The sequence below is a fragment of the Rhinolophus sinicus genome, linkage group LG03 (genome assembly GCF_036562045.2).
Source record: "Rhinolophus sinicus isolate RSC01 linkage group LG03, ASM3656204v1, whole genome shotgun sequence".
NCBI lineage: Eukaryota > Metazoa > Chordata > Mammalia > Chiroptera > Rhinolophidae > Rhinolophus > Rhinolophus sinicus.
The window spans coordinates 147,613,908-147,626,929 of NC_133753.1; the positions used below are offsets into that span (position 1 = coordinate 147,613,908).

Consider the following 13,022-nt stretch of genomic DNA (forward strand, 5'->3'; position numbering starts at 1 on the left):
TTGCCTCAATCTCCCCCATTTAGTAAATAGCACCTCCATACTTCGGGTTATTCAGGTCAAACACCTTGGAATCTTATCTGCTTTTTGCTTTCCCTCAAAATCCACGTCAAACTCATCAAAAAAATCTTACTGGCTCTCCGTTAAAAATATATCCAGAATCCAACCACTTATCACTTTCTCCATTAACAATTATCTATTGGTTGGATTATCACAATAGCCACCTAACAGGCCTCCCTGCTCTAATCATCTCTCACCTGGCTTATTGAAATAGCCTCCAAACTGATCTGCTCACAGTCTATTCTCAATAGAGAAGCCAGAGTAAGCCTTTCAAAAATAAGTCGTCACGCCACTAGCCTGCTCAAAACCCTACCAGTGTCTCCCCATCTCACTTCAAGTAAAAGCAAACATTTTACGATGTCTTACTGTTAATGTTCTAACGTCCCCCTTCATCCACACTGACCTTGGCAGTTTCTCAAACAAACAAGTCAGGCCTGCTCCAGTCCCAGGACCTTTGCACAGGCAGTCCCCTCTGTTTGCATCACTTTCCCCCCAGGTAGCCACATGGCTACTTCCTCACCAACTCAAGTCTTTGTTCAAATGTTGACTTACCTTTGAGGCCTTTCTAAAGACTAGCTATATTTAAAAACAAAACAAACAAAAAAACTATGGCACATTCACATAATATAATACCAAGCAGCAATTTTAAAAAAAATAGAATGCTCTTTACATATCAATATGGAAAGCTGTCCAGTATACACTGTTAAGTGAAAAAAATAAGTATATGTTAAAGTACATTGCCTTTTGTGTAATAAGGGAGAAAATAAGATTCAAAATGCATACTTGATTGAACCTGTATCAAAAAACACTGGAAGGTACATAAGAAACTAACTAAAATGGTTATATACATACCATTTCCCTGAAAATAAGACCTAGCTGGACAATCAGCTCTCATGCGTCTTTTGGAGCAAAAATTAATATAAGATGCAGTATTATATTACATTATATTATATTATATAGACCTGGTATTATATTATATTATATTATATTATATTATATTATATTATATTATACCCAGTCTTACAGTAAAATAAGACCGGGTCTTACATTAATTTTTGCTCCAAAAGATGCATTAGAGCTGATGGTCTGGCTAGGTCTTATTTTCGGGGAAACATGGTATACAAAGTGGGGGAAATGTGGTGGGCAAAGACAGGGTAAGAGTGAGACTTCTAACTGTTGTTTGATGTTTTCATGTTGTTTTGACCTTTGAACATGGAAATGTATTGTCTACTCAAAAACAAATAACTAAAATATTAAGTAAAACACACAAGCACTCTCTTTCCCCTATTACCTCCTTCACTTTATTTTTTCCACAGCACTCATCATCACATAATATACCACATATTTCACTTCACTGTTCACTATTAATTGTCTGTCTTCCCTCAGGGAAATTTAAGTTCCATGAAGGCAGGGATTTTTTTTTTTTTCTTTTTTCACTGATGAATCCTCAGCAGTAAGGACACTATAAATATTTATTGAGTGAAAAAATTTACTAGAGAGTCTCAGGCCTTCTGTTAGTTTTTGCTCTCCCTAAAGTACTTTTGTATAATTACATGCAAAGACCCATTAATCACTCCATTCCCTCAGTTTGTGAGGGAGATGATCTTCCCCAATAAACACACACACACACACCACACATAATGACAAGAAAACCTATGTCAAATAGAGAAGAAAACCAGAGAGCTGTATGCCAAGATTCAAGATAAAGATATAGAAATTTGGACTAAAAATGAAACATAAATGATAGCTTTCTTATTTTCAATATCATAAACTCATGAAAGTGAATTTATGATACCTATTCTTTTAAGAATAGAGTAAAAAGTCTTTTTAAGAAATACAAGTGGCACATGACTCTTTGATTTATGCCAAAACAAACCTGTTGAGAAAAATACTGCTGACATCATCGTGACTGATAGGGGGCTTCTTGGAGCTGGCCGCCATTCGTAGGGGCCGGAGGAAGCCATTGACCAGGATGTAGAGCTGGTGAACATACTCAGACTCAGCCTCGACCATAGTGAACACAATTTGATTTCTCTTCCTCATACTTTCAGCATGAGGAGAACAAATGTAATCCTGCACAATGGTCTTCCATTTCCTTCTACACAACCATCCTCGCATGAAGCTCTGAACCTACAGAACAACAAAAAAAAAAGGAAAAGAAAGGGAGGGATGGAGGGAGGGAGAGACAAAGGGAGGTAGAGGGAAGGAGGGAGGGAGGAAGGGAGGAAGGAAGAAAAAAGAAAAAGAATCTCAGGGAGCTTTGAGACTGGCTTTCTTAAGTCTCTCAGTAAGAATGACCCTCCTGTGCCATATAAAACACTGTTGTTTCATTGGTGCACTAATGTTCCCACCACTAGAATATATAATGGCAAGCTTCTTTCAAATAGCAGAAAAAAAGATGGTTTAAAAAAAATTTTTTTACCAGGCTCACAAATTTCTTCCATAAGCTTAAGGTGTTTAGGCATGTCTATGTGGGCACCAGAATATAATAATATTACATACATAAGTATGTAATACTTAGAAGTTAGAAGTCTTGCATTAGACATTAATGTTTCAAGAAAGGAATAAATTGAAAAAGTTTTTTAACAATAAAAAATCAGATATTTTAAAAAATTTTTAGTAGTAAAAAACAAAACAAAATTTACCATCTTAACCATTTTTAGTGTACAGTTCAGTAGGATCAAGTATTTTCACATTGTTGTACAACATATCTGAAGAACTTTTTCATCTTGCACAACTAAAACTCTGTACCCATTAAACAACTCCTAATTTTCCCCTTCCCTCAGGCCCTGATAACCACCATTCTACTTTCTATTTCTGTGAGTTTGACTACTTCAGATAATTCATGTAGGTGGAATCAAACAGTATCTGTTTTTTCGTGCAGGGCTTATTTTACTTAGTATAATGTCTTCAAAGTTCACCCATGTTGTAACATATTCCAGGATTCCCTTCCTTTTTGAGGCTGAATAATATTCCACTGTACATATGTACCACTGTACACAGTACCACAGTACATATGTACACCATCTTTCAGTAGACATTTCGGTTGCTTCTATCTCTTGACTATTGTTAATAATGCTGCAGTAAATATGGGAGTGGAATTATCTCTTCAAGATCTTGCTTTCAATTCTTTTGGATATTTATCCCAAACAGGATTGCTGGATCATATCTTAGTTCTTTTTTTAATTTTTTGAGGAAACATCATACTGTTTTCCATAGCAGTTGAATCATTTTACAATCCTACAACAGTGCACAAGAGTTCCAATTTCTCCATATCTTCATCAATAATCATTTTCTGGGTTTTTTTTTTGAGAGTAGCCATCCTAATGGATGTGAGTTGACATCACATTGTGTTTTAATTTGTATTTCTGATGTTTAGAGATGTTAAGCATCTTTTCATATGTATATGATGTCTCCAAAGATTATATACAAATGGCCCATTGTATCAGCTTTGGAGAAAAGTCTATTCATGTCCTTTATCTATTTTTAAATCAGGTCTTTTGACTTTTTTTATTGTTGAGACTTTTTTTAAGTTTAAAAAATAAATATTAGAGATTAGCTCATCCAACTTCTTCCTTTTATACACGAGTAAACTAAATTTTGTGGTAAATTACACAGATAGGAAGGCTGCAACCAGACTTAAGTGTTCTTTTATCTGCCTTTTGTTAACTGTAAGGACTCTCTTTCCCAGCCACATGGGTAAAACACACGTTAACAATTTGCAATGGTGATTATTTTGTGAAAAGAAACATGAGACATAATTAAAAATAAACTCATAGAAAATATGACAGCCTCTAAAACTGATCTGAATTCCCTAGGTATGGTTTGAAAAATAACAGGCAAACCTGACAAAGTGCACTGGTCTGTGTGTTTTAGCTAACAAATATTGACTCACCATCGTTTCAATGCCCAGGTAAATGTTGGGTGCTAAGCAGACAGGTATATGTCATAATCCTTAACCCAAAGGCTCTGCAACTAACCTGGTGGGTGACCATAAATTCTAGTCCTCCATTTCCTCATCTATAAAATAACTGACCAAAAAAATCTGAAGTCCTTTGTAGTTTTAGAAAAGTTATGGTAATTTATTAGGATTTGTTATATTTAAGTGGCAGATTCAGCAACAAAGCAGGTTGCAAATTCATATATCATTGAAAGCATAAATCACTACCAAATCCTTTTTAGTTATCATTGTTATCTATTCAAAACATTCTTACACTTTTTATTTTTTCCATACTAGTACTTCACCCATGTGGGCTATATTATCATGTATTTAAACAACTACTCTTCTTTTGAAATTTTAAAATTGTATTATTTACCTACCAATGTTGTCTGCACACTATCAATTTTCATACAGTCATTCATACAGTTGATGTACCCCCCCCAAAATAAAAATTAACCACATTTTAATAGAATTGTATCAGAGAAATTATATACATATTATTTAGAAAAATCTAATGGGAAATTTCTATGAATTATAACCAATCTCAATTTTTGGTCTCTTGAAGTTAAAAAAATTAAGTTGATATTTGTCAAGATCAGAATAGAGAAACTAATTCAATTGTAAGCACTCCTTTTCACACAGACATTAGTTTGATTTGAGACCGAAAAAAACAATAGCGTTAATTTCAAAACCTATTTAACAAGTTTACAAATAGTTTTCTGTTAATTACTTCTATTATGAAATAGGAAAAATAGATGATTTCCAGACAAGATGGCAGAGTAGGTAAATGCTGTGCTTGCTTCCTCTCATGACCACATCAAAATTACAACTAAACTACAGAACAACTATCATTGAGAATCACCTGAAGTCTAGCTGAACAGAAGTCCTACAACTAAGGACATACGGAAGAAGCCACCTCAAGACTGGTAGGTAGGAGCAGCTGAGATGCGGAACAGGCTGGTCACAAACCCATGTGTGGCCATTAAAAACTGGGAGGGATATCTCAGCTATGGAGGTCCCTCCCTTGCCCCCAGAGGAGTGAAGGGTCCCATCTCCACACCAGTCTCCCCACCCAGGGTTCCAGTGCTGGGAAGAGAAGTATCCACAACTTGTGGCTATGAAAACCAGCAGCGATTGGGGCTGAGTACGAAGAGGAAGGCTGCAGTCCCAGGCATTCCTCTTAAAGGGCCCATGCATGGACTTACTCACTGATGGACTCACTTGCTCTGAGCTCCAGCACTGGGGCAGCAGCTTGAAAAATGCCAGGGATATATGGGGAGGAACTGAATTGTCTGGCTTCAGGGTGAGAGTTCGAGAGGCAGCTTTCTCCCAGACAGAAGTACTGGTAGAATCCATTATTGCTCTGTTGAGCCTTCCCCTATCCTGGAGTGCTGGTGCAGGCAGCCACCATATCTGAGTTTCCATCAACCTGGCTAACACTGTTCACCCTGCCTGGGGATTCTCTGAGACCCCACCCCACCCAACTTGCAAACCCACCCATGCAGTTTTCAGTGGCTTTTCCAAATTAAGGGCCTGTCTTGGCTCATGCTGTGGACTTTCCTAAAATCTCTCAAAGGTTCACAAAACCCAAACAGGCAGCATCTGGCCTTGGCATGCACTGTACCTCGTGCTGAGCAGCTCCAAGCCTGGCATTAATGTGAGCTAGACTCAGTCCATGGCTTGGCCTCTCCCAGGCACCTTCAAGCCTACAGTGGGTGGCTATCACCTGTGGATTGCTTTGTGGCTCATGCCAGGTAGCCCTGGGCAGGTCACAGGCTGTGGCTGAACTTGGCCTGCAGCAGGGCCCCTCCCCAAGGAGACCCTAGGACTGGCATACTTTGTGGCTGGAGCTGGAGCACCACCCAGCTGCCTCCACAGAAAACACACCTAAAGGGAAAACTAGGCAGGCAGCATAGCCCTGCTAAAGCAAACCCTACTCCATAGGGTCAGCCCCTGCACAAAACCTCTTCCACTGTTGTCACAGCAAGTCCTTATAACCAATCAGCCTGAAGGTTAATCCCTTCTATTGATGTGCAAACAGCAATCAAGGCTCAACTACAACAGGAGGGTACACACAACCCACACAGGGACACACATGCAGCACCTGGCTCAGCTGACCAGTGAAACTGTGCCACTGGGCCCCACAGGACACCTACTACATAAGGTCACTCTACAAAGATGGGGAGACACAGCAGTTCTACCTAATACATAGAAATAAACACAGGGATGCAGCCAAAATGAGAAGACAAAGAAACATGCCCCAAATGACAACACAGAACAAAGCTCCAGAAAAAGAACTAAACAAAATGGAGACAAGCAAACTACCAGACGCAGAGTTAAAAACACTGGTTATAAAGATGCTCAATGAACTTAGGGGAAGAATAGATGAACTCAATGAGAACTTTAACAAAGAGACAGAAAATATAAAAATAAAATAGAAAACATAAAAAGAAACCCATCAGAAATGAAGAATACAATAACTGAAATAAAAAGTGCACTAGAAGGAATCACCAGCAGACTAGATGGAGCAGAGGATCAAATTAGCAATTTGGAAGACAAAGTAGCAGAAAACACCCAATCAGAACAGCAAAAAGAAAAAAGAATTTAAAAAATGTGGACTGTTTATGAGGCCTCTGGAACAACAGCAAGCATACCAACATTTGCATCATTGAGGTACCAGAAAGAGAAGAGAGCAAGGAATTGAAAAAACGGTTTGAAGAAATAATGACAGAAAACTTCCCTAACCTGGCAAAGGAAATAGACATACAAGCCCAGAAAGTGCAGAGTCCCAAACAAGATGAACCCAAAGAGGCCCATACCAAGACACATCATAATTAAAATGCCAAAGGTTAAAGACAAAGAGAGACTCTTAAAAGCAGCAAGAGAAAAACAGTCCTTACAGTTACTTACAAGGGAGCTCCCATAAGACTGTCAGTTGATTTCTCAACAGAAACTTTGCAGGCCAAAACTGACTGGCAGGAAATATTCAAAGTGATGAAAACCAGAACCTACAACCAAGATTACTCTACACAGCAAAGCTATAATTTAGAATTGAAGGACAGATAAAGAGCTTACCAGACAAGAAAAAGCTAAAGGAGTTCATTAACCGTATTACCAAACCAGTATTACAAAAAATGTTATAGCGACTTCTTTAAGAAGAACATAACAAAGAAGATAAAAAAATATGAATAATAATTTGGTAATAACTGCATATCTATCAACAATTACTTTAGTTTAAATGGAGTAAATGCTCCAACCAACAGATAGTGTAGCTGAATGAGTAAAAAAGAACAAGATCTTTACATATGTTGCCTACAGGAGACTCACTTTAGATCAAAAGACACACATAGAATGAAAGTAAAAGAATGAAAAAGAAATTTCATGAAAATAAAAATAAAATAAAAAAAATCTGGGATAGCCATGCTTATATCAGATAAAACAGACTTTAAAACAAAGGCTATATATAACAAGAGGCAAAGAAGGACCTAGTAATCCCACTTCCGGTATTTATCCAAAGAAACCCAAAACACTACTTCGAGGTGACTTATGTATCCATATGTTCTTTGCAGCATTGTTTAAAATGGCCAAGATGTGGAAGCAGCCTAGGTGTCCGTCGATGGATGAATGGATAAAGAGGAGGTGGCACATGGAATATTATTCAGCCATGGAAGGGAATGGGTTCTTGCCATCTGCGGAGGCATGGATGGACCTGAAGGGTATCGTGCTGAGTGAAGTATGTCAGAGAGAGAAAGACAGATGCAATGTGATTTCATTTATATGTGGAATCTAAAGAACAAAATAAACAACCAAACAAAACAGAAACACACTCATAGATACAGAGAACATTTTGATGGTTGCCAGCTGGGAGGGGGGTTAGGGATGGGTAAAAGGGGAAGGGATTAAAAAGTAAAAATTTGTTGTTAAAAAATAGTCATGGGGATGTAAAGTATAGTATTAGGAATACAGTCAATAATACTGTGATTACTATGTATGGTGTCAGATGGGTACTAGATTTATCAGGATGACCACTTCGTAAGTTATATAAATGTCTAATCACTATATTGTACACCTGAAATTAATATATTATTGTATGTCAACTGTAATTGAAAACTAAAAGAAAGAAGAAATAGGAAGGTAGAAAATGTAAAAAGCATTTAGCATTATCTTTCTATTTAATAGAAGTATTTCCAAAATTCAACTTAATTGAATTTTGTGATGAGTAAAACCTTTCTATTTACTTAGATTGGTGTTGCCCGCTGAGCAAAAGCTGGTTCTCTCACTTCCTAACAGACCAATTTCTACAACTGGACTGCAAATTGTATTTGATTCATACCTCTGTTTACATGTAACTGCATAATATTAAAAGAAAGACAATAGCATTAATCTTGTAACACAATAACATAAACCAAATTCAATTTTTAAAGTTTTAAATTCTAAGAAAGCAGTAATGTTATTTTACTTTTTTATTTCTTGGAAACTGAAAACATTGAAACTTAGTCCTAAGAAGCATTTCTATTTCAAATTCTGAGCAATATTTAGTTAAAATTTTGTTACAACTGAAGGGGGATAATTATTTAGCGAAAAAAAAAACACACAGGGTTAAAAAATTAAGAACAAATTAAGATTCGAAGATGTGTAGCCAAGAAAGTTCTTTAACAGTGAGGCTTTTCACATAATGTTAACAAAGTTGAGTAAATGCTTTACACAAGACAATTAAGATTATGGAACTCAAAACCCAGATGACATAAAGCAAACACAGTAGACTAGACTGAGTGCCAGTGTCTGGTTAATTGCACAAGTTGTACAGTTATAAATAACAGTGAGATGGAAAGATCTGCTGATTATGTCGATGTTAAACAAGAAAGAAACAATACAAAACCAGAAATCTGAGCAGATGTAGTGATTTACTCAATCTTCTCACATGTTTTTTAAAAAAAACTTTCATTAAATAAGCACCAGAGACTATGGCTACAAGAAATATTTTTGAAATGTAATTTTAAAAATACTTCTCCAAAATATGAAAGCGGCACCTAATTAACCCAACTGGAGAACACTGTTATCTTAACGTGCAGTTTTGGCATCCATCCTGCAGAGTCCAAAAGGGGATTCCCAGAACTGCAAAGAAATCTCAAGCTGAAAATTTGCTAGAGAAGTAGCCCTATCTGGCAAGTCTAGAGCCATTAGAATAGAAACACCAAGCTTGTTCTCAGCTCAGGACAGGGAGGCAAAGACATTATTACAGAACAGACAGTTGCTTGTCATGCTCCTCCAAAGCCAGAAACACCCAGCGTCCTACCTTTTTAATCTTCTTGATGTCTGGATCCTCATCCTCTGGATTGCTTTGGTAAGGCCGCATTCGTTCCTTGGTTTTATTAAGAGCAATAATCTATATAACACAAAATAAGTCCATTTCATGGTTTAGAAAATACTGGATTATAGCCATAACCCATTAGAAGTTATCCTTACAAGGTCACTTACAAGACCCTCAGGAAACATTCACTTTTTATACACTCTGTCTGCCTTTGGTGCCAAGGCAGGGAAAGAATGACTTTCGTCACCCCAAGCCTGTTTTGTTTTGTTACTAACAAAAGTGCTTATAAGAAGTGGGAGATGAGGATAAGGGGGATCAAATATATGGTGATGGAAGGAGAACTGACTCTGGGTGGTGAACACACAATGGGATTTATAGATGATGTAATACAGAATTGTACACCTGAAATCTATGTAATTTTACTAACAATTGTCACCCAATAAATTTAAAAAATAAATTATTAAAAAAAAAAAAAAGTGACTGTGGAAAGTGAGAACTGGGATTTGGGTTAGAAGAAATGTTAGCCCAAAACTCGGCCCTGACTGGGAGTGATAACCAGGCCCTGGCCTTCTCAGGAGCTGAGCAACATGCCAATCATCTTGCCCGAAGGCAGCTAACTGTAATGCCCTGTGGTCTCCAAATGCAATGACACTCAGCTCAAAGCTCTTGTTTCCCCCATAGGAATAATCAACCAATGGCCTTCCAAGTACACATAGTACAGCAGGCTCACAGATCTCCCTGGGAAAATGGTAACTGCAAATGGACTTCAGAGCCTTGCGTTGGTCTCAGTGAGCCAAGAAAAGGAAAAGGAGGATAAAAAAAAAAAAAAATTGAAACAACCTGGAATCTCCTTATATCTCCAGCTCAGTTCTGTGATCTGTGAGGGGCAACTCAAGACCAGATGGCCTCTCAACTGCACTTAGCAATAAAATTCACTGGATTACCACTCAATTGTAGGCTCTTACAATCATAAGAACCTATACAGATTTACTAACAAGCACACTCTTACACAGTTAAGGAAACATAATTGCCCCCTCTGCATGTCTTTACATTTTTAACCCCAATACCAAATATATGTATCTGCCATTTTCTGGCAGAGAAGTGGGAAAACAAAAGGAGTAGAAAATTATGGCTCCTGTCAAGCAACTACACAAGACATACCTGCTACTGACAGTTTTTAGCTGCAATCTGTATTCAGACTAGAATAGAACATAGTGGAGACAGATATAAGCACACACAAATAAATACTGGAGAACATCACTTGATGCTGTTTCTCTTATGGAGTAAATGCCAACCTCTTTCACTGAGTAGACAGCATCTGCTCTAGCTTACTGTGGCAAAGAAAGAACACAATAATTTTGTTTTAAATTACAGTGCCTGATATAGTCATGTAAAATGCAGGTTTGTTACGTTTTCTGTTGTTGTTTTCACTATCTCAGATTTCAGGGTTGAATTGGGAAGTTAACAGCACTAATGATATGGTGAACACGTCCTGCAACTTATTATCACTAGAGAAACAAGCAGATCCAAGATGGAACAAGCTTCTACTCATGCTCTATACACTGGAGGTGATGTACACAGGCGGCAGGAGGTGAAAACTCCTCATAGGATGCACAGTGTATGTCTTAGGAGAAGCTATGAGGAAATGAAAAGAAAATATCGAATGACAGGAAAGTGACAAGAAAGTTATCAAGGCTGAGGAGGCTGAATTGTTTCTGCCAACAAGGATACAAGTAGTAGTAGTTTCTTCATTCGTCCTATTCTTCTCTTTCAAGCTAAGCAAATTCTAATGCCACTGCTAGCCAGAAAGGGGGAGGAAAAAAACCCTCAATTTCTACATTCCTCTTCAATTCTTTAGTTATTAATCACTTCCCACGAGGAATGACAGTACAAAAAGGAAAGGTATCTATCTATCTATCTATCTATCTATCTATCTATCTATCTATCTATCTATAGTGGGATCACAAAATACAGTGACTCTACATTCAAAAAATTATTACAGTAAAAGACACATTGCCATTAATACCCCTCAAACTATTCCCCCTCACTTCAATCACACTTATCCCATTATTTTTGCACTTTCTGAAGCAGTTCTGGAAGTCTTCTTTCAACAGTGTCTTTAGTTGCACTGTCATGGCTATCTCAATGTCCTGAATCAATTCAACACATTTATCTTTCATGGTCATTTTGACTTTGGGGAAGAGCCAGAAGTGCACGGTGCCAGACCCTGTGAATAAGGTGGATAAGGACAGAAATTGTCGTACCAGAAGTGACGTGTGACATGGAGTGTTGTCATGATGGAGGATGAAGTAAAGACACTCATAAAAGAGGACTTCCAGAACTCCTTCAGATAGTGGCAAGAATGATGGGATAAGTGCATTCGAAACAAGGGGGAGTATTTTGAGGAAGATTAATAGCAATGTGTCTTTTACTGCAATAATTTTTTTTATTTAAACATTCACTGTATTTTTGATCACACCATTTTACATATATATATACTTTTATATACTTTTATATACCTTTCTGCATATGGACAGGGGCACCTCAGAGAAAGGGAGGACCCAGGCACACTGCCATGGCTGCAGACTCCTTCTGCTCTCACTTGGCATCAATCTCACTAATTGGGGGTACAGGGCCTAAGAAGCTCATACTGGGTGGGTTGGGGGGGAAAAGTGGAGGGAAACAGGAATTCCAACTTCAGGGAAAAATGCACCCTAGCAAATGTTTTATACTTTAACTCAAATGTATTTTTCAAAATTCTAAAGGGGAGATGGCTGGACTCCTTAGATACAGAAAAAGTAGTCATTCTAAATGCATTTTTGGCCTTTCCTTAATTGTCATTTGGGCTTCAACAGAATCTATGACAGACCCAGAATTATCATTACTACAAGAGTCAGTCTGGAAACAGTTAAATATTATAGACAATTCTTGAATATCTGATCAAATGAAGGACATCAGGGGCATAAATAATTCAAAAATAGCCAATAATCCTGATATTTTATTGAAGTATATTTACCTAATCCTAACATAGACATTAGATTCATTTCTAATATAGATCACTAGCCTGACCATATATGTGTTGATGGAAGAGGAACTAAGTTTGGGATAAAAATTTTGCCTTGATATGTAATCATGACAACATGACAAGAAACATGAAACAACGAGAAAGAATTCACCAAATGGGAAATACCTCTGATTTAAGCCTTTCGATTTCTGTATCTTGATCTTCAAGTTGATGCCGCAGTTGGTTAGCTGCAATTTTTTCTGTCTCTACGATCTGAATTAGATGAATGTACTTCTGCATTAATACTTCCCTCTCAATCAAAATGTCTGCATAACTTGAGAGAAAATTACAGTTAGTCATTGAGATATTGTTTTACTACAGTTCCATATAGAAAAGCACACGCTACATTTTTAAAGAAGCCATAAACATAGCTTGTTTGGCTAACTCTATGTAAAAATTAACTTTTGGCTTACATTTGGCAACTTTTAACTATATAGAATTTGAATCATACTTTTACATATTTTTTTTTACTAAGAGTTCATTTAATAATGGCTGCCACCCATAATTTTATCACACAAGTGAGAAAAGTGCAAAGGAAATCTACAGTTTTACAAAGAAAATAGTAAATCTTCTTTTACCAAAGAAACTTAAGTCAAAACAGTACATGTTCTTTTAACAAAAAAACTGAAGTCTTTGAATTGATGGCACAT

The 13,022-nt window shown here is 37.1% G+C and overlaps 1 protein-coding gene across 8 annotated transcripts in view; it reads right to left on the reverse strand.

The window, feature by feature from the left end:
- Nucleotides 1-13,022, reverse strand: part of RASGRF2 (Ras protein specific guanine nucleotide releasing factor 2) — a 228,828-nt gene that overhangs the window by 126,190 nt on the left and 89,616 nt on the right. For all 8 annotated transcript variants that reach the window (XM_074328781.1, XM_074328780.1, XM_074328779.1 and 5 more), the window contains exons 3-5: nucleotides 12,499-12,646; nucleotides 9,294-9,383; nucleotides 1,934-2,187 (exon numbers count right to left, since the gene is read on the reverse strand). In XM_074328781.1, coding sequence (XP_074184882.1) covers nucleotides 1,934-2,187; nucleotides 9,294-9,383; nucleotides 12,499-12,646 — 492 coding nt within the window. The remainder of the gene's footprint in view (nucleotides 1-1,933; nucleotides 2,188-9,293; nucleotides 9,384-12,498; nucleotides 12,647-13,022) is intronic.